This window comes from Rhinopithecus roxellana, chromosome 10, assembly GCF_007565055.1.
Source record: "Rhinopithecus roxellana isolate Shanxi Qingling chromosome 10, ASM756505v1, whole genome shotgun sequence".
Taxonomy (NCBI): domain Eukaryota; kingdom Metazoa; phylum Chordata; class Mammalia; order Primates; family Cercopithecidae; genus Rhinopithecus; species Rhinopithecus roxellana.
The window spans coordinates 15,714,835-15,736,604 of NC_044558.1; the positions used below are offsets into that span (position 1 = coordinate 15,714,835).

The 21,770-nt window shown below is 40.5% G+C and overlaps 1 protein-coding gene across 1 annotated transcript in view; it reads right to left on the reverse strand.

Annotated features, from left to right (window-relative positions):
- The window catches only part of GUCY2C (guanylate cyclase 2C), an 82,132-nt gene extending 65,082 nt beyond the window's left edge, over positions 1 to 17,050 (reverse strand). The window contains exons 1-6 of the mRNA XM_030939149.1: positions 16,619 to 17,050; positions 8,593 to 8,705; positions 6,808 to 6,872; positions 3,385 to 3,600; positions 1,791 to 1,912; positions 85 to 181 (exon numbers count right to left, since the gene is read on the reverse strand). Coding sequence (XP_030795009.1) covers positions 85 to 181; positions 1,791 to 1,912; positions 3,385 to 3,600; positions 6,808 to 6,872; positions 8,593 to 8,705; positions 16,619 to 16,835 — 830 coding nt within the window. The 5' untranslated portion in view covers positions 16,836 to 17,050. The remainder of the gene's footprint in view (positions 1 to 84; positions 182 to 1,790; positions 1,913 to 3,384; positions 3,601 to 6,807; positions 6,873 to 8,592; positions 8,706 to 16,618) is intronic.
- Positions 17,051 to 21,770: the final 4,720 nt, after the last annotated feature.

The following is a 21,770-nucleotide window of genomic DNA, read 5'->3' on the forward strand; positions in this document are numbered from 1 at the left end:
GAGAAAAGAGAATATGCCTTTTGGAAATCCTTGGAATACTTCCTTTTTGAAAAAAAGGAGGGTTTTTCAAAATATTATACCTACTTGAAAAGATCCACTAGAATAATGACAATGTCTTCAGCCACTGCTCGGTCACCCTTCAACTTGTAGAGGAACTCTGGACCACCACACATAACAATCACTGGAGGAGAAGGTAAGACAGGGAGATAAATATATGACAGTCTACAGACAAACAGAGAGGGAACCAGTTGCCTGAATATGAACCCAGTATGTTAATGTAAAATTTTTTAAAGATAAACTCCAATTTCTTAAATTCCTCCTTTCTTTTTTTTTTTTCATTTACAATTATAGAGTCAGAATAGAGCTGAATGGGATCTTTTTAAAAAAATCATCTAGTCCATCATTCTTTTAATTTTATAGATTTAAGGAGGCTGAAGCGAAGATGCCAAAGGGTCAAAGAACTAGTAGATGACAAAGATAGCTGTGACAGTCAAGTTCAGTTCTTATTCCATTATGCCAGGCTGGAGTAATTACAGAATATGTTGGCATAGATAAGTGAAGTATACCTCACCATTTGTAAAAGTGGTTGAAAAAGATATTATAAAAGTGAGAACGGAGAAGAATTTATAAAGTCTCCCTAAGCAACTTAGGCTTTATCTGTAGCCTCTTAACTCAAAACTTCATCTTAGTAACTCCAATGCCAGAGTCCAATCTGAAGTCTACCACTAATTTCTGCCAGCTATCCTGAATGCACAGTTCTATGAGTGAGAAGAGTTGGGGGAGACTTCATTAGATCTTTTTAGATGCTGTGCCATTATGCTGCCCTGTTGAATTGTAAAGTCTTTAGAGACATAAATACTCACATATTTCTTTCCCACCATATCTTGGTTAATGTTTTTGCAACTGGTAGGTCATTAATATAACAAATGATAATTTGAATATCAGGGAACCCACCAAGCAAGTATCTTCCCTTGTAGAAAATTCTCACAATTGATTCCTTTGCCCCTGATACATTCTTGTTTGTAGACAGAATTCTGTGGAAAGTGCAACAAATCCCCTAATATCTTAGTGAGGATGAGTTTTTTTTTTTTTTTTATTTGAATAGGTTTTTGGGTGAACAGGCGGTGTTTGGTTACATGAATAAGTTCTTTAGTGGTGATTTCTAACATTTTGGTGCACCCATCTCCCAAGCAGTGTACACTGTACCCAATGTGTGGTCTTTTATCTGTGGATAAATTTTATCCAGTTAGGCTTTCATACTTGGTCTCTAGCTGGTAGATCACTAGGCAGGTAAGATACAGAAAGATTAGGAAAGTGAGATAATCTTTGCTTACCTTATAATTTTGCATGAAGCTACATAATCAGTAAATTCATCCTCTTGGTCACCAGGAGGACTGGGGCTCAGAATGTGTGAAGATTAGTCACAAATCCAATAATATGTTGGATTGAGGTGAATTTTAAAAAAGAGTTTGCTGAGAGTGGGTCATAATATCATTTAGGTTTATAAAAGCTGGATTTTAGCATTATCATTATTATGTTAATATAATTACTCAGTAATACTTGTGGATTTTCTCTCAGAGGATAAGGTTTTTAGTCAATGAAAGGAACAATATAATGAAGTTGTATGCAATTATAGATCTCCCAAAATATACAAAATATGTAGGAGTAATGATGATAGCTCTGCAGTGGAGGATTTGTTGAAATGACTTAAAAGGAGGTGGTAGTCATAAAGAAGAAGTCAGCAAAAAAAAAAAAAAAAAAAAAAAAAAATTATCTTCATGTCTTCTTACCATTGCTTTTCCTGTTGTGGTCCATTAAGATATCCTGAAACTCCTTATCTTGTCTTAACACCAACTTAAAACTGAGTTCGAGGGAGAAATAGGAAACACTAGCCTCCAGAGCATTGAGGTACCTGGAACAGGAAAAAGAGAAACTAAGAAAGCAGCTTAGTTCCCTCATGGCCTTTCATGCCTTTCACTTCTTTGTTGCAGATCTATCCTGAGATTCGTTCATCTAAAATTCATTTCTGCTATTAACACAATAGACAGCACACACCATGATACCACTAGTTTAGATTGTGAAGCTCTAAATTAGTGAAAGGATGGGGGAGCTTTTAGGGATCTTCACGTATACATGTAAATAGTAGACATTTGGTGAGTCCTTTGTGATGGCTTCCAGCTGCTTGCAGGAAGAGGGTTCTACTCTGCTTTATCAGCTAGTCCCATTATCATAGATAAGTTGAAACCCTTGAATCTACTGTACAAAAATTCAAAGTTGATAGGAATAATTTCTGCTTTTGTTTAAACCTCACATTAGATACTGTGGGTTGATTCCTGTAGGTCCCTAGATGCGCACCACTGGTGGTATCCCATCTTAGTCTTTTGCATACTTAGGTGGAGAGAGACTGCAGAATTAAGCAGAATCCTGGAAGTACAGGCAGCAACCCAGCCAGAAGATTTCCTCTACCACCTTTGTTGGAGTTGAATGAATCTTTCCATTTTATTTTAGTAGTGATACCTGATATGGTTAGGCTTTGTGGCCCCACCCAGATCTCATCTTGAATTGTTATCCCCATAATCTCAATAATCCTCACGTGTCAAGGGAGAGACCAGGTGGAGGTAATTGAACCATGAGGGTGGTTTGCCCCGTGCTGTTCTTGTGATAGTAAGTAAGTTCTCATGAGTTCTGATGGTTTTATAAGGGGCTCTTCCCTCTTCACTTAGCACTTGTCCCTCCTGCTGCCTTTTGAAGAAAGTGCCTTGCTTGTCCTTCACCTTCTGTCATGATTGTAAGTTTCCTGACGCCTCCCCAGCCATGCTGAACTGTGAGTCAATTAACCTTTTTTCCTTCATCAGTTACCCAGTCTCGAGCAGTTCTTTATAGCAGTATGAAAACAAACTATTATTAATACAATACCCATTATTCCTGTTTCTCCCCCACCTCTTGTTTCTCTGAAGAAGTGTGAGATCATCTTTTTCTAATTAATTGTAGGAATAGGCAAGATGCGTGTTCTCTGGTATTGTTTCTTACACAGGAGTGTGAAAACATAAACTCCTGGCTTTCATTTTCCTTATCTGTAAAATAGGGATTCTATTACTTGTTTTATTTTCTTCAGATAACGTACTGTAGGAAATCAATAAAACTGATGTGAATGTACTTTCAAAACAGTAAAGAGTGTTGTAGATGCAAACTATACTGATTATTTTTACAACTGTATATTCACTTGATCCCCTTTGCTTTTATTTACGTGTGAGAAAGTGAACTGGTGTCTATACCCAATGCTGTTACCAGTGGAAAGTGTATCTGATAATAACTAGGTGGCCTCCATGATCCTATGGCTTCTTTCCATGGCAAGTGCTAATGAAATTTAATGATCCTCCTTACCAGAAACAGTCCTCGGACTCCGTACCATTCTTGTAAACATACGAAGTGCTCCAGGAATAAGTTTTGAAGGGTAGATCATTGGTTTTCCAAAAGTTAACCAAGAAGTATGTCAACTTTCTAGCTGGAGACATCAGCCTGGTTAAGGTTTCTTTATAGTCACATGACAATCCAAAACTTCCAGCTGAGATCATGGGGTAGCTCAATTCCGTGTCAAGGCTGTGTCAAGAGGTTGAGGGAAAAAAAACCATTATCAGGATTAACTTTAGTAGCACAAATAAGATCCCTCTTTAACCTGTTTCAGCATGTATATATGAATGGTAAGAATGAAATCAGGTCATTAAAGCAGATTTCTCATGTATATAGGAGTCTTTCTCATAAAACTGAGTTTAAAAACACTTATTGAGCATATGCTGTGTTCTAAGCACCCTGTAGGCAATTTTGTGAATATGCGACTGGGTTATTTTGATTTATTCTAAAGTGAGTTGTCACGATATCTGGGCTGCGATACTAGGGAAGTCGGACTCAGAAAAAGGATGGACCACCACAGCCACCATCGTTGTAAAGCCAAAAAGATGCCATCTACACTTTGCCATGCATTGCCTTCTTCCCAGCTCTGCAATGAACTGCCTTTGAGACATCAGCTGGGGATTTGAGAGCTTTCCTTCCCTTGCTCAACACCTGGACCATTTCATAGTTACTTAAACTTATCAATCTTCATTCCCAATCAGGGCCTTGACAAATGCCAGGAATGATGTTCGTCTGCCTCTTTGCCAGACTGATTCTTACTCATTCTTCAACTCCTAGATTACGTATCTCTTTATCTATCAGGAAAACTTTCCATGGTACCTAAGACCAGGTCACTATTTGGGTGAGTATCTATTTAATATCTGTTTCTACCACTAGACTGTAAGCTCCCTGAAAGCAGGGTCATGCCTGGCTTGTTCACCTTGGTGTCTCCAGTCAGCTAGGCTCATATGTAGGTGCTTAATATATATTTAACGAAGGAAGGAAAACAACATCCCCTTCCTTCTTCAGTGCTCCATCAAAAGGTTTTAGTGAGCTTCCTGCTTGCATCTCAAACTACAATGTTCCCAGTCAGCATTCTCTTTCATTTCTGTTCCTCCAAACTGTTTTTCATTTATTTTAGTGTTTTGAGATTTTTTCATTTATTTTAGTGTTTTGAGATTGTAAAGGCTTCTTTGACTACTTTCCATCTCTCAGCCCAGCATCATACTATTGATTGATTCTACCTTCAAATATCTTTGCAGTTATTCTCCCTTTCCATCTCCACTTCCTTCTTGCTAATCAAGGCCCTCCTTCTCTGCTGACTTTCCTGTCATCAGTGTCTTTCCTATACACTGTGGTCAATCATTCTTCTGAAAGTTGGGCTGCTTCTCTTGGCATTCCCAAGCTTAAAACCTTAGTGATTTCTGATGCGAATTTCATTAAATGCAACTTCCTTCACCTGGACTTTCCTTCCATGAACTTCCAAATATGGTCCTACTTAATTTTGCTAGTCTTATCTCTATTGTTCCCCTATACATTTCCTGAACTCTGGTTAATACAGAGTTCTTCATTTCCCTGCTTGTTTGCTTTTAAACGTACTTCTCCCTCTGCCTGGCTAGAAAGCTCATCTCCTCATCTCTCTACCCATTAAAGTTTTACCCATTCTTCAACATGCAAACAATTGCATCTCCTTCATGAGGTTTCTTCCCCCCATTGAAGCTTAGTCCCCTCAAACAGAGGTGACTCTTCCCTTCTGTGCACTCTATAGCTTCTCTTTTCTTTTCCCTTTTCTCTCTCCCCCTTCCTCTCTCTTTCTTTTTCCTTCCTTCCTTCCTTCCTTCCTTCCTTCCTTCCTTCCTTCCTTCCTTCCTTCCTTCCTTCCTTCCTTCCTTCCTTCCTTCCTTCCTTCCTTCCTTCCTTCCTCTCCTTCTCTTTCTCTCTCTCTTTCTCTCTTTCTCTTTTATAGGGTCTCACTCTGACACCCAGCCTGGCGTGAAGTGGTGTGATCCTGGATCACTGGAGCCTTGACCCCCTCAGTTCAAGCGATCCTCCCATATTGGCCTGCCACATTGCTGGGCATGCATGACTACACCTGGCTAATTTTTTTTATTTTTAAATTTTCTGTAGAGCAAGGTCTCGCTCTGTTGCCTAGGCTAGTCTCAAACTCCTGGGCTCAAGGGATCCTCCTGCTTCGACCTCCCAAAGCCCTGGGATTACAGGCAGGTGCCACTGATCCCTGCCCTCTGCAATTTCCTGTTTCTATTTCCCTGGTGGCATTGATCTCACTGCCTTGTATTGATCAGGAGAGTCCTTGTCACCTTCTCTATTTGGGTGGGCAGGGGCTGTGTTTTACTTAATTCTCTCTACTCTGAAACAGCTAAAATGCTTCTTTGCATGTAGAAGGTCTTCATAAATGATGAATCAGTTTTTCCAATCCTCCTTTCCTTTTGAGCATACTCTATAGCAATATAGTAAGTGATCAGGTTAGATGACAATTGGGAACAAATGCAAGGAAGAGTAAGATTCTGGATCTGTCTGCATTTTGGTATGGAAGAGAAGCTGAAAAAGTGCTCAGTGAGCCTGAGCATCTGAGACTGATTGTAATGGTGGGTGTGAGGTGACAAAAGCAAACTTCGCAACAGAATTTTCAGAGGTCTAATGTTTACCCTCCAAAATCCATTGCAAGTGATCCTCTGCAAAGTTTTCTCTGTGCAGATGAAGGGTGATTCTTGATTCAGGGTCAGATTGAACAGGTACAAAAAAGGAACTTGTGCAGGATTTTGATTAGGGAGGTGTAATTAGCAGAACACAGTATATTTTGGTGATAATTACATTGTGTAAAATGAATGAAAGAGATGAGGGTAATTTTCCCAGAGCCAGAAAAATATATTCGTTCTAGAATATATTGAGAGCTTTGTTCTGAGATAGTAAGGGCACTGTACAGAGGACTTTAACATCTCATTTATATAATCCTCAAATAACCCCATGAACTAAATATATTGTTATTTTCCCCACTTTCACAGACCTACAGGATAGAACAGAACTCTACTAATAACCTGGGGTGCTGCACTTTGTTTTGTGTTTCCCAGCCCTCTACCCATACTTTTGTGAATATTTTATTTATTAAACTCCTCAAATTATCCAATTTCACTATCTTTCCTGCTTTGCTCAAAATTCTGACTTTTTACCCATACCATGTTTTCTCTCAAGGTCAGACGTTAATGACTGAACCTGGACGGCTACAGACATTCACTCCATGCTGAGCAAGGGAAGTTACCTGGATAAGAGAATGATAGTTATGGAGAGATGGCAAAATACTAGACCTCAACACCTCTGATTGTGTTGCCTTGACTAGACTGTTGTTTCTTTAAGTTGCAATATCATGTCCTGACTTCAGTTCACAGTAGTATTACTTACTACATCTGGAAGGTGGAGTATGTACATGAGGGCCCCATGAGGACACAGCCCATCCGTTTTGCATTCTGTAGGAGAGAAAACAACAATGAATTCCTAAAACTAAGAAAAGTACTCAGTAGACAGGAAAGAAGTAGCAAGGGGAAGGCTCCCAGAGGTTTAGAAAGTGGGGCCTCCCAAGATGCTCAAACTCAGAGCAGCATAGGGTGCCTTGAGCTGGACAATGATCAACTGAGGCATGGAGAGGTTCAAGAGGGAAAAGATGCTACAGGGAGGGAAGGTATTTTACAAAGGTGAGCTGACTGGAGGTGAATCCTTCCTTCTCAGTGCAGGATGGGAAGAGGCAGAAGAGGGACTGGGAGGCTGTAGCATTAGTAGTGTCTGTAGGTCAGATAGTGGTGAGATGAGATTTGGAGGTGCTTTGAAGGGAGAGGGCAAGTTTCAGTTGTAGAGAGAACTATAAAACAGGGCTGAAGTGAGTAAAATGCTATGCAATTGATTGAGTGATTATTGATCTTATTTTCTCCTATTTTTTAAGGGGAATCTGGTTGGGACCATCTCCTCGCTGGTTTTGGAGAACCAGGTTATACCTCTCTCTGTGGAGGCAGAGAAAAGCAGCATAAATTTCTGAAATTGTGATGTGGAGTTTATCGAACTATGCTTGTGCACACCTTACCTTCCCAAGATTGAGAATCACTGCTGTGGTAGCCATTGTTCCTGATGGGAGTGTGGCCTGCCTGGTTGATGTGATATTATTGATTAAAGTTTAGAGCCATGGCTCTACTCCCAGTGCTCTGCTGCTCAGACAGCCTTTTCTTTAGTTTCTGTAGTAAGGGGGTGCATTGCACATCTGTTTGTCTCTAGAGAGCTTGTAATACTCTTTATCTCCATAAAGCTCTGGTTGGGATTGGGGTTTGGTGATTCGGAGGAGGAAGTAGGCAAGAATATCCCTCTTCCCATTTCCATCCTTTGACATTGCAGTTACTACGTTAAGTTAGGTGTCAGATTCAACCCTTAAGCAATTAACTATGATCTGACATATGGCAATGACTTGAAACAGAGATTTCTGGTGTGGGGCCTTGAAATATGTTTTTAAACATGATTTCTCAGTTATTTCTTGAGGGACACAAAGGCAAACCAGTTTATACTATTAAATAAAGAAACTTAAAAACTGGCTGGGTGCAGTGGCTCATGCCTGTAATTCCAGCACTTTGGGAGGCCAAGGGGGGCAGATCACTTAATCTCAGGAGTTCGAGACCAGCCTGAGCAACATGGTGAAACCCTGTCTCTAAAATAATATAAGAAATTTGCTGAGCATGGTAGCACATGCCTGTAGTCCCAGATCTTGGGAGGCTGAGATGGGACAATCACCTGAGCCCAGGAGCTCAACCTGCAGTGAGCCATGATTATGCCACTGCACTCCAGCCTGGGCAACAGAGGGAGACCCTGTCTCAGGAAACAAATAAACAAACAAACAACCCAAAACACAAAACAAAGCAAAATTTTAAAAACAATTTAAAACAAAAGAATTCCTCTCCTTACAACTGAAAGTGTACACACAGTACATAGCCAAGGCTCTCCTCACTCTCCTGGATTCATGGAGGGCCCTGTCATTTGGGTAATCTGTAGGGATAAAGCCAGAGTCTCCTGCCTGGTACTTGGCCACTCATTCAGCTATATGGCTAGAAATGATGGGAGAGCTGCTTCATGGTTATGTGCTTACATTTCACACTAAGATTATCCGGTGCCCGTAGGCCATGAGCTGCATCCACAAAAGCAAATACTTACTGAAATTTTCCTGAGTAGGTCGAGGCCTTCACAGGTGCTGCTCCGGCAGTCGCCAGAGTTATGAATCAGACCATCCGAATACATGAAAGAAGCATTCACAGTCACATTTAGGCCTGTCATCCAGAGATGAGGGAAAATAGAACACTAGTGTTATTTTTCAGTCATTTATACCAGCCACGAGATTCATTCTGGGAAAAAGTGGATATCTATTTTCAGGCCTAGGAATATTTACATCCTGGGCCCTTGTTTTACTCCGGGTCACTTTTTTCCTCTCTGTGTCTCTGTCTCTCTATGTCTTTGCATCTGTGTCTCTCTCTCTCTCAACAGTTTTATTGAGGTATAATTTATCCATCATAAAAATCATACATGTTGAGTTTACAATGCAATGACTTTTAGTAAATATATATAGTTGTGCAACCATCCACATGGTCCAGTTTTAGAACATTTTCATTGTGTTCACTGCCCTCTTCATCTTTTCACAACCCTAGATGCAGCAAGTCTCCTGTATGGACTGGAGAGTGTTGGGAAGCAAAGACATAGACATTATGATAACCTGTTCTTTCATGGTCCCCAGATGCTGTTGCTGCCAACTTTCAGGAGGCTGCAGTCTTCCTTGGTCTCTGATCTTTATCCATCCAGTCAACAAACAGTTACTAAGTTCCTGCTATGTGCCAGGCGCTCTTCTTTGTGCTCATGATACGGCATTGAACAAAAGTTCCTGCTTTCAAGAGGCTTACATTTTCTTTGGGCGTTACTCAGAATAATGCATTTCTGATAGGGTGGTCACCAAAGCCCTAGGGGGAACTGGGACCTGTGTGAAGACTGAGCCATGCGATACATGGTTTCTCTGGTCAGAGGGAACAGCAAGGGCAAAAATCCCAGGCGGGACCCTTCTTGGCATTTCAGGGAGAACAGGGAGGCCAGTGTGGTCCTCACAGAGTAAGTGAGAGGTAGTATGGGTGAGATGTGAGGTCAGAGTGAGGGCCACACCGTGCATGACCATGTAGGCGTTTGTAAGTGCTTTCAGTTTATTCCAGGATAAGAGTTTTGGAGGACTTTGAGTAGAGAAATGATATTTTCTGACTATTATTTTTAAAGGATATCTCTGGATCTTGATGCAGAGAATAGATTGTGGGGAACAGAAACAGAGGCAGGGAGACTAGTGAAGATGCTCTTCATAACCTAGGTTAGATTGGACTACAGTAGTTGGAGCAAAAGTAGAGAAAGATGGTTGCATTTAGGATGTATTTTGAAGGTAGGAAACTAATAAATGCAATATGAAATATGAGAAAAAGAGGACTCAGGATAACGCCAATATTTTTGACCTGAGCAAGTGGGTGAAGGGAACTCCTATTGACCAAGATGAGAAAGAACATGGGAAGAGCAGGTTTGCTAATGTGGTGTGTGTGGTGATGGAGGTGGACAAGTCAGGTGTGAGATGCCTGTCACACTTCCAGATAGAGAGGACACTAAGCAGTTGAAATATACCCATCAGAAATAGTTATTAATGCAATCATACTTATTGATAAAAAGCTGTCACATCTGTGTCTCAGATTTACCATTCTTGCTCAAAAGGGGTGTCTTGGTCAGTTTTCTACAAATCAAAGCCTGAGACAAAAGCTTTATTGAGTTTGTCTTACCAGAGTCCCATATGCAGTAAACAGTGGGATCTGAAATTGAAGCCATGTTTGTCTCATCCTAAACCAATTATACATTTTTGATATCTCAAATCAAAACTCATGCATGAGGGAATGGCCTTTTACCAGCTTAGTGATGCATCAAAGCGTTAAATCCAAAATTTATCAATGGGTATGATTATTTGTTCTCGACGAATCTTGCTGTATTACAATCTTTAGCCCCGTCTCTCCTGGAGCATTCAAGATACAGAGTAAATAGACGATGAGAAAAATACTTCCCGCATGCCCTCAGGAAGTTCCCTGCAGCCGTGGCCACACTTCGCACGTGAAATGAACGTGGTTAACAGTCTAAGTGTCATCTATTTTTCCCAAAGAAGGTGCTGCAAAATTCTGTTTTCTTTCTTGGTAGACAGGGAAGGAGATTGTGTAACATTACAAAATTTTCAGAAAACCCCTTTGTCTTTAAAATACGTCCTCTTACTTTAAAATGTTTTTCATCAAGGATAAAGAAAACAAAAATGTGTTCATTAGCATCTTAAATTAGATGAGAGTTTTGTTTGGATTTCACTCTGACTCACACATTTCTCCTCTTATAAATCGAAAACAAGTTTCTCTTTGAAATATCTGTTTGATCACAAGGATGGCTGGCCTTACTGACCAGAACACCATTCCTGGTGTTAGGTATTTCCTCTGTGGGCTACTCCCAAAGCCAAAGTGAATTATGTTCATTCTGGCTTGGGGTCTTTGTATAATGGAGAACTCCCATATTTAGATGAAAGCAAAGGTCTTGCTGGTGATATCCCTGGGGATTGCTAGGTACCAGGTTTTAGAAGGTAATAGCAGAACCATTTGACCTCAATCTGTCTATTACATTTTGGTTCCTTCCAATAAAAAATAATCAGGAGAAATGTCTGATTCCGAAGCAGGGATGTTCTTAAGTTTGTCAAGTCCACAAGGAGTCTGGAAACCTCAGTCCACAGTCCGGGATTATGAGTGATTTCTTATGTGTTCTTGTACAAGCCATTTTAATTTCTCTGACTTAGTTTCTCGCATGTAAAATGAGGTTTAAACCAAGTTTGTAAAATTGGATAATTTTTAATCTCCTTTAAAAGAGCAAAGCGTGTCTATAATAGAAGTTGTTCTTCTGAACAAATAAGAATTTTTAAAAGGTAGAGACTTGTTCTTTCAAAGAATGGAGGAGTCTTTGTACTTCTACAGCCACTTGAGAGATGTCTACTAACTAGGGTGCAAGTCGTGCCTTGCTTTTTTAAGTTTGAAAACCCTGATACTTTATTTATAAGAGAGCTTAATGAGAGATGCCAGTACTTTGGTAGGACTAGCCAAATAGGAGACGTCAATATAATTAGACCAGTCAGGGATATTTAATGGAAGAGAAGAGGGGAGTGATGGGTTTAATAGCAATTCACACTTAATTGAGTGTAACCATGAGCCAGCTTCAGTACTAAGCCCCCTATGCCCTTTATTTTCTTTAATTCTCATGCCAATAGAGAGGATATAGATAATTTGAAATGAGGAGAACAGAATGAATGAGACCATAGTGCACCTGGAGGAATGGCAGAGGGCATGTGAGGAACTATAGAAAATAGGGTTGGAGAGGGTCTTGGAACACTGCAAGAGGACTCAGAAAGTGACGTGGAGGATAGCACACAGTCACAGGGAGATGGCCACACTTGCAGCTCCTCTCTCTTGACCTCCTGTCTCTATGAGGGCTCTGTTCTCTCCTACCACCATGAGGGACAGTGAAAATGACACTTTAATAATCCAGTGCTCCAGGCAGCCCATGACTGACACAGCTAAACTGAAGTAGAAACTCGGGCACAGTGCCTGGGAAAAAGGGAACCAACATCTGTTGAGTGTGACCTTAGATAAGTGTCTTCCCTACTGAAGCCCCAGTTCCTCATTCACTTATTAACAGAATAGAGCCAGGTGGTCTCTTTCACTATATGCCTAGCTTTGGGCTATGATTTTTTACAGGTATTTTTTCACTTAATCCTCTCTGAATCCTTCAAGGTAATATTTTGTCATCCTTATTTAAACATGAGACAGTGGAGGTCTGGAGAGGTAGATTAACTTGTTTAAGGCTACACAGCTAATAAGTAGTAGGGCAGGGATTTGAACTTAGGGAAGTCTAATTCTAGAACTTGATATGCTGTAGAATAGCAGTTCTCCAAGTATGAGCCACTGAGGTACCCTTAGTCCCTTTCAGGGGATCCATGAGGTCAAAGTTATTTTTGTAATTATACTAAGACATTCCTTACTTTTTCCACTCTCTTTCTCTGATGAGCATATGATAGGGTTCTCCAGAGGCTATATGACATATATTATTGCAACAGATTGAATGTAGAAGCCAATATGAGAATACAGATATCTACCATTAAGCTTGACATTAAAGACATTTGCAAAAGTGTAAACCAGCCTTCTCACCCGCTTGTTTTTTTTTTTTTTTTGGCTTGAGAAATATAGATTTTCTTTAATAAAAATATTATTTATGTTTACAGGTATTTATTTATTATTTTTGATGAATTTATAAACAAATGTTTAAAATGTTTCTCAGTTTTAATTTTCAATACAATCAATACTGACATGTAACACATAAACATAACTCTTCAGCACCCTCAATAATTTTAAAGAGTTTAAAGAGGTCCTAGGCCAGGCGCGGTGGCTCAAGCCTGTAATCCCAGCACTTTGGGAGGCTGAGGCGGGCGGATCATCTGAGGTCGAGAGTTCAAGACCAGCCTGACCAACATGAAGAAACCCGGTCTGTACTAAAAATACAAAAAATTAGCTGGGTGTGGTGGTGCATGCCTGTAATCCCAGCTACTCGGGAGGCTGAGGCAGGAGAATCGCTTGAACCTGGGAGGTGGAGGTTGTGGTGAACCGAGATCGCATCACTGCATTCCAGCCTGGGCAACAAGAATGAAACTCCGTCTCAAAAAATAATAATAATAAATAAAAATAAATAAATAAACAAATAGGTCCTAATACCAAAATATTTGAGAACGGCTTCTATGGAGCATAGTATAATATGCTGCCTCTCAATATTTTACTTTTATGTCTACTATTTTCTCTTATTTTTAATTTGGTGGGGGTAATATCTTCCTTTTTATCACTGCAGAACTCAAGTGATTTCTCTAGAAAATACTAAACATTTTTCAGACAATGACATAACTTCACATCAAAGGTTTACTTTTAAAATAAGCTATTTTCCCTACTGCGACTTTTCATCCTACCGGCACTGTCCGTCCCACAATGATATCTCATTCCTGGGAGGATAGGAAAGCTGAACAATATGGGGTGAGCTCAGAACTCTCTCTTTCTATCTAAGGCTTTAAGGATGGGGTTGGACCAACATGGACCAACATGAAGCTGAAACCTCTGTGCTAGGGTCTAGGAGTGGGACCAGCTCAGCATGAGGGAGCACACCCAGGGTATGGGTCATGCGATTAGCCTTGGAACCATACATCCTCAGGGAGGTGATGTCATGAAGTCGAAGGAATCTCTTTTTTTCATGTTCTTTCCCGTTAGCTCCTGAATGTTCTTCGAGATCCTCAAAGCTTTTCTGATTCCTAGAAAAAATACTGATCATTTCCCCTTGGAACATCACCTATAATGCCTGAACTTTTACTTTTCTTCAATGTAATCCTCAGATATATTGTCTTAGAATTTTTCCCAAATAATGATGCTCAACATGTTTAGAACATGAGCTATCTTTCCCCCCAAAACCTGTACCTTTTGTGTTTACTATGCATGCATATCCATCCAACAAAATGCATTAACAGATGTAAAAGTCTCGGCATCACAGCTCATTCCTTCATCTCCATAGAGCTCTCCACTTAAATGATCCATTTAACAACCTGCCCACTAATAACTGTATTTTACAAATGACATGAGTGAAACCTGGAGATGATAAACAACGCACCCAATGTCACTCAGCTGTAAATAATGGAGTAGGAATTCAAATTCAGGTTGTATGAGTCAGGGACCAAGGCTCTAACTAATATACTATATCATTATTTTAGGTGCTTGGTAATGTGTTCTAGCAGTAGCAACAGCACAGCAACAATAAAAACAACTACATTAACGTCCTCAACAATAACAACAACGACAACAAAAACTACCATTTATTGAGTTCCTACTATGTTTCCGTCACTGAAGGAGGTACTTTATATGAGTTTTCTGATTGAATCCACATGCTATCCATATGAGGTAACTACCACTTATCTAATTTATAGGTGTAGGAACTCAGGTTCCAAAAATTTAGCTGCTTAAGGTCATACCTGTCATAGAATGCTCTGGCTGGAAAATAAATCAAGATCTGTCAGGTTCCAAATATCTGCTTCTAACCATAATGTTCCACTGCCTTGTTTTAGTTAGAAAGTTCACACTGGATAAAGATATTACGATGGATTCCAAAGAGTGACCCATGTACTCCCTGGGATCAGACAGATGTGGGTCTGAATTTCACTTCAAACAGACAACCTACATTACCTTAGCAAAGTTGTTGAACTCCTGCTGTGAAACCAGTGTCAACCATGCTAACGTCACAGCGGTGGTGATTAAAGAGGTGATGTAATTGAAGTACCTAGAACTTAGCTACCCCATGACAGGTACTTAGTAATTGAAGAAACCAAGGTCAGGGAGACTAACCCCAGGATCACAGAGAGAGAAAACTTTGGGGCAGGAATCCCAATCCGGGTCCTCAAAGGACAAATCAAGTGTTCTTTCCATTGCACCACATTGCCTTGGTAAATAAGGGGATTTTACTAAATGACCTCCTTGTTCCATTATGGCTCTAGATCAGATCCATTCACTTATGTGTGAATCTAGTTTCAGAATTGCAGAGATGTTGTATGTGCACAGAAGTAACTTATTATTCATATCTGAACAGCTGCCCTACTTCCACAGAATTTTAAATAGAGAAAATTAAGACATACCATCCTTAAAACCACAAATAACCATTAAGATGCATTAAATACTTACTGACTCAGTAAGTCTATTTCTGGTAATCTAATCTCAGGGAATGGAGAAAAACTACATGAAAATATTTGTTGAAGTATTATAAAAATAATGAGAAGTTTAAAACAAATGAAATATCCTACATCAGAGAATTATTATATATATTAACATATTAGGTAATTTATATCCAGTGGATATGATACATACTTGATATTATAATATCCAGTGGATATTACACATCAATTCACGTGATGATTAGAAAGGCCATGCCGCTCTAGGAAAGTCACTTGTGCAATAATGTGAAGTGAACCAGAAGGATTCAAAATTGTTTCTATGCCATAGTGATCACCAACCACATTCTTAAAAACAGGAAACTAAGAAGCACATGAAAACAGACTGGAAACCTCCAGGTGGCTGGGAATCATGGATGCTTTTTTCACCCTTTATTTTACACATTTTATGTAATGTTATAAAATTTATTTTTATAACTAAAAGATACAGTGAAGAACTACAACAATGAATTTGATTGCAAATGTTTTGTATTAACTATGTCTGGTAATGACAGCCACAGGAAATGTAAAGAGTGAACAGGCCACCCTGTCTCTACTAAAAATACAAAAATTAGCCAGGCGTGGTGGCAGGCACCTATAGTCCCAGCTACTCGGGAGGCTGAGGCAGGAGAATGGCGTGAACCCGGGAGGTGGAGCTTGCAATGAGCCGAGATCATGCCACTGCACTCCAGCCTGGGTGACAAAGTGAGAGTCCATCTCAAAAAAAAAAAAAAAAAAAACAACAACAGGTGAACAGTCTAGAGACAAATGTCTTTCTCTGGATAAAAGGCCCAAAGAAAGATTTGGTGTCTATGTGAAACTGACTGTCTGAATTCATCTTCTTGATTAGTATCCCTGTGAAATCTTAGGTCTAGACCAAATCTTACCTCTGTGTACAGAAGGAAACATGATGCCTTCCTGGAACTAGGCAATAAACTGAATTTATTTTTATTTATTTTCTTTTTGAAGAGATGGAGTCTCGCTATGTTGCCCAGGCTGGTCTTGAGCTCCTGGGCTCAGTGTCCCTCCTTCCTTGGCCTCCTAAAGTGCTGGGATTACAGACGTGAGCCACAACATCTGGCCTAAACCCAGTTTTAACTGGGACATTTCACTGCCGTGAACACTTTACATTTCCTGAGTCAGGGCTAGTCCCAGAGCAAGATGAAGTGTGAGTGAGCACAGCATAATAGGGTTCAAATTCTTCTCTCTAAGGATCTACTGTCATGAAATAGAAAGGGGTTTAGGGACAGCCCTTAGAGAAAGTTGTGTGATCAGACAAAGAACACAAGGTCTTTGCTTAGCAACATTTTGTCCCCAGAGGTAGTAACAGAGTGGAGGAGGATTCTATTAACATTTTCTTACCAGCGTTTTGCAGACGTCCTCTCACTATTTCCAGCCCCTCATTCACCGCATCTTCCACGTTTTCCAGGGGCTCTGCAAAGGCTGAGTTGCCCATCATCAGGACGCTGATTTCATAGCTGCCGTTGTGGCAGTTCTGACTCACCTGGGAACTCCAGGACAGCCACCCGGGCTGGAAGAGCAGTGACCACAAAACCAAGTCCAACAGCAACGTCTTCATGACCCCGATCACGTTAGAACCATACTCCTTGTGCCTACTTGCTTTGCTGTGTTAGGCTCCTCGGGAGGCAGGGAATCCAGATGGTCAGCCTCTAGTGGAGTCCCTCAGCCCACTCTTCCCCACGCTTCTCTCTGATCATACCCAACTGGTCACATGGGCCGTGGAATACAGCCTGCTTGCCAGTAATTAGCAGCTACATTATGGCAGGAGATAAACCAAAGTTCACTTTGTGTTTGCACCCAGAAAGGTCAGAGCTATAAACAGAGATTACCTGGGCCTCACCCAATAAAAATGCAATAATTTTTGACGCATCACTGGGAAGAGGGAAAAGAGAAAGAGGGCAATATATCACATACATAACAAACTTTGTGAAATGGAAAATAAAGGTCAAAGGGCTTTAGGAAAACACAGCTACAATGGACTATTAGTGCTTAGGTTTTAGCTGCACGTCAAAACGAAATCCTTAACTAGGAAGAGCTGTGTTTCAGTCACTCAAGCAGCAACTGTAAGTTGCTGGGATACATATGCAGAACATGCAGATTTGTTATGTAGGTATACACATGTCATGGTGGTTTGCTGCACCCATCACCCGGCCATCTACATTAGGTATTTCTCCTAATGCTATCCCTCCCCTAGCCCCCCACCCCCCAACAGGCCCCGGTGTATGATTTTTCCCTCCCTGTGTCCATGTGTTCTCTTTGTTCAGCTCCCACTTATGAGTGAGAACACGTGATATTTGGTTTTCTGTTCTTGTGTTAGTTTGCTGAGAATGATGGTTTCCAGCTTCATCCCTGTCCCTGCAAAGGACATGAACTCATCCTTTTTTATGGCTGCGTAGAATTCCATGGTCTATATATGCCACATTTTCTTTATCCAGTCTATTATTGATGGGCATTTGGGTTGGTTCCAAGTCTTTACTATTGTGAATAGTGCTGCAATAAACATATGTGTGCATGTGTCTTTATAGTAGAGTGATTTATAATCCTTTGGGTATATAGCCAGTAATGGGATTTCTGGGTCAAATGGTATTTCTGGTTCTAGATCGTTGAGGAATTGCCACACTGTCTTCCACAATGGTTGGACTAATTTACACTCCCACCAACAGTGTAAAAGTTTTCCTATTTCTCCACATCCTCTCCAGCATCTGTTGTTTCCTGACTTTTTAATGATCACCATTCTAAGTGGCAGGAGATGGTATTTCATTGTGATTTTGATTTGCGTTTCCCTAATGACCAGTGATGATGAGTTTTTTTTTTCATGTTTGTTGGCTGCATAAATGTCTTCTTTTGAGAAGTGTCTTTTCATATCCTTTGCCCACTTCTTGATGGAGTTATTTGTTTTCTTCTTGTAAATTTGATTAAGTTATTTGTAGATTCTGGATATTAACCCTTTGCCAGATGGATAGATTGCAAAAATTTTCTCCCATTCTGTAGGTTAAGCAGCAACTACTTATTAAGATTTGACTATGTGTTGAGCATTGGCAAGGCACTGAAGATATGGCCATGAACAACATAGATACATTAATGTCCTCACTGAACATACATTCTAATGGGAGAAGGCAAACATTAAATAATTATGTCTATATTCTATTTTTATTTTTTAATTTTAATTTTTTAAAGTTTTTCTTTAATTTTTTTTTTTTTTTTGAGACAGAGTCTTGCTCTGTTGCCCAGGCTGGAGTGCAGTGACACAATCTTGGCTCACTACAAACTCCACCTCCCGGGTTCCTAAGAGTCAAGAAAAAGACATGAATTTTGAACAGACTGCTTAGACTTCCATGGAAGAAATGTCCTGGAGAGAGGCAGGCACAGAAACAGGGAACGGATGGGGAGGCTGTTGCTACAGACAGAGCTAAAGAATGCCTGGATAAGGATGGTGGCAGTGGAGATGGGTTCAAAAAATATCTAAAAGGTAAAATGTGGGACCAGCCTGGGCAATATAGTTAGATCCCATCTATACTAAAAAAAAAAAAAAAAAAAAAAAAAAAAAAAATTAGCTGGGCATGGTGGCTCATGCCTGTCATCCTAGCACTTTGGGAGGCCAAGGCAGGAGAACCATTTGAGATCAGGATTTCAAGACCAACCTGGACAACATAGAGAGACCCCGTATCTATAAAGAAAAATTTTGTAAAAAGTTAACCAGGTGTGGTGGCCCAGGCCTGTATACCCAGATACTCAGGAGGCTGAGGCAGGAGGAGAATTGCTTGAGGCCACGAGTTCAAGGCTGCAATGAGCTGTGATCATGCCACTGCACCCTAGCCTAGGTGACAGGGCAAGAACCTGTCTCTAAATAAATGAATAAAATAAAAAAATAAAAGGTAAAATGGATGGGACTTGGTATTTGACTGGATTCAGGACATTAGGAAGAAGGAGGAATCAAAGATGACCCCTGATATGCTCAACTGGTTACTGAGCTCTAGAATTCTGGAAGGGGAGCAGGTTTGAGGGAGAAGATAATGACTTCTGTCTTGGGACATATGGATTTTAAGGTATCTGTGCAGTTGTGAGAACAGTCCTCATGGAATTTTGAGAAGAGAATCTGAACTTAAATGGGAATTGGGAATTAAAATCAGGAATGTGTGATTTATCAGATAACGTCATTGTTGACAACATTGACTTGACCACTTATGGCAAAATTTATGTTTTAAAGTTAAAATTGTGAAAAATAAGTGTGTCAACTAGTGCTATAACTCTTCCCTGGAGGCAGCTGCATTTGCAGTTACCTCACCAATCAAAATATATGAATTGTTGATAAGTTCAACCAATCCAAATAGAAGTAACCCACCAAAGAAAAAAAAATAAATCTTTAACATTTAGATTGCAGCCACTCATGAGGTCACTTGAGTGGCCTTTCAGGGACCTTCTGTTTCTCAGCTGATAGCACCTTGGTACTGGGAGCTGCGTCTCCTATTGCAGGAGGATGGACTCCTCAGGCCTCAGCCTGGAACTGACTGTATAAGTGAGTATTGTGGGGATTCTGTCTCCTAGGGCAGGACAGGGATTGCTTGATATAACACTGGTCCCCTTAACTCAGCTTAGCTGGTCTCACAGTGCAGCCCAGGTAAAAAGGGGATTACTGAAGTGAACACCTGGAAGGTAGTGTTGGAGTTAGAGGGTAGATTTTCTACATTACTGATTTGAACATTTCAGGGCAGCTGAGAGAGGGAAGAAGAAAATGACTTTGAACCAAGGAGCTCAAGGAACTCAGAATCCAGTTTGTTGGACAGGTCACGTGTTGAGTATTGAAATCAACCAGACTGATAGTAGGTGCTTGCTGGAGAAGACGATCTATCAATGCAGCAATAGATGAGGGAGAACAATCAGGACTTCAATAATTGACAGAGACTGATGAAAAGGGACTGAGTGTTATGGTTAAATGACATGTGCCTCAAAAGAACAGAGATTGTGTTTTTATAAAATATTTTAAAATGAGGAAGCAGATCATGCATATAAAGGCTATATGTAATGAATATGTACAGATTAAAAGAATAAGAAAATGAACACTCATATATCCAAGTTACAACCTAGGACCTTCGCACTCCTATGTACTCTATCCCCAAAACATCATCCTTTTCCCCTCCCAGTGTAGCCAAGAGGTGTAGGGAACAGTTAACCAAGAGATAAAGAATATTGAGGCATTTGTTGACCATAGCATGGGTGTTTCAGAAGGCACTGTTAAATGTTTGAGATAAAGAATGGGAAGGAAGAAAGATCAGGCAGAGAGGAAGTAGTATGAGGGTAAAAGAATACTGGAGGAGACATGATGCCAAGGGCTGTTGTTTTGGAGATGGTTGATGTGGAACAGGATGGGTTCAGTCCTGGATCTCCTAGAGAGAGGATGGGACCTTCACAGGATTCAGCTTTGATACAGAAGAAAAGTGCTGTGATTATTTTATGGGACAGGATAGGTTGTGGTAGGTGATTGACAGTGGTCGGACTGGGTGCTGCATGGGGATTTGTAATGGATGTCATTAAGAATGGAACACCAGGCTGCAGAGAGGCACACGGCCATCACAAGGAGGCTCAGCCTTTGCTATAGGTAATGATTTTCTGTGTGGCACATTGGTGGCCAAGTTTGAACTCAAACACGGTTTTCTAACTATTAATTTGTTGCTCTTTCCACTTCCTGTGGCAGGAGAAGGAATAGAAGTAAGACACTGTTTTTACTTTTAAAAAATGTGGTCCAGAAATTACAAGTATGAAAGAAAGCCATGTGGAGGGAGTTGATGAGATAGATAAAACTGCCAGGTACTTTGATTCAGCTATCAAGACAGTTGGGAGGTGCAGTTCTGGGAATCCTCTGATTATAGCATGTGACCAGGAACATAATTCCAAATGTGAAGGATCAAAATAGCAGTCCTTCCTGAATCCCTTAAGACAAATAGTGTGTCTTCTTCATGTCATAAAACTATAAACATGCAGATCATAATTACACGTAGGCAGGTTCTGCTGGAGAGTTTCAAGAATCAAAACCAAATAATAGAACATTTGAGTTGGCAGCTTTAGGAGACATATTCTTGGCTATGGTCTGAATGTTTAGGTCTCCCTCAAATCCATATGTTGAAATCCCCAAAGTGATGCTATTAGAAGGCAGGGGCTTTGGGAAGTGATTAAGTCCTAAGAGGAGAGCCGTCATGAATGGGATTATAAAATGTGGGGCCTCTTTTATAAGGGTCCCAGAGGTCTTATAAAAGAGGCCCCAGAGAGACCTCTCCTCCCCCTACCATGTGAGGACACATAAAAAAGGCAGCTGCTCTGGGCCAGAAAGCAGGCCCTCGCCACAGACTGAATCTGCCAGTGCCTTGATCGTGGACTTCCTCCTTGTAGGCCCTGCAATGGGGGATGCGGCTCCCAGTGCCAAAGTGTTATCAGCTGAGAAAAAGAAGGTCCCCGAAAGGCCACTCAAGTGAACTGATGAGTAGCTGTAGTCTAATTT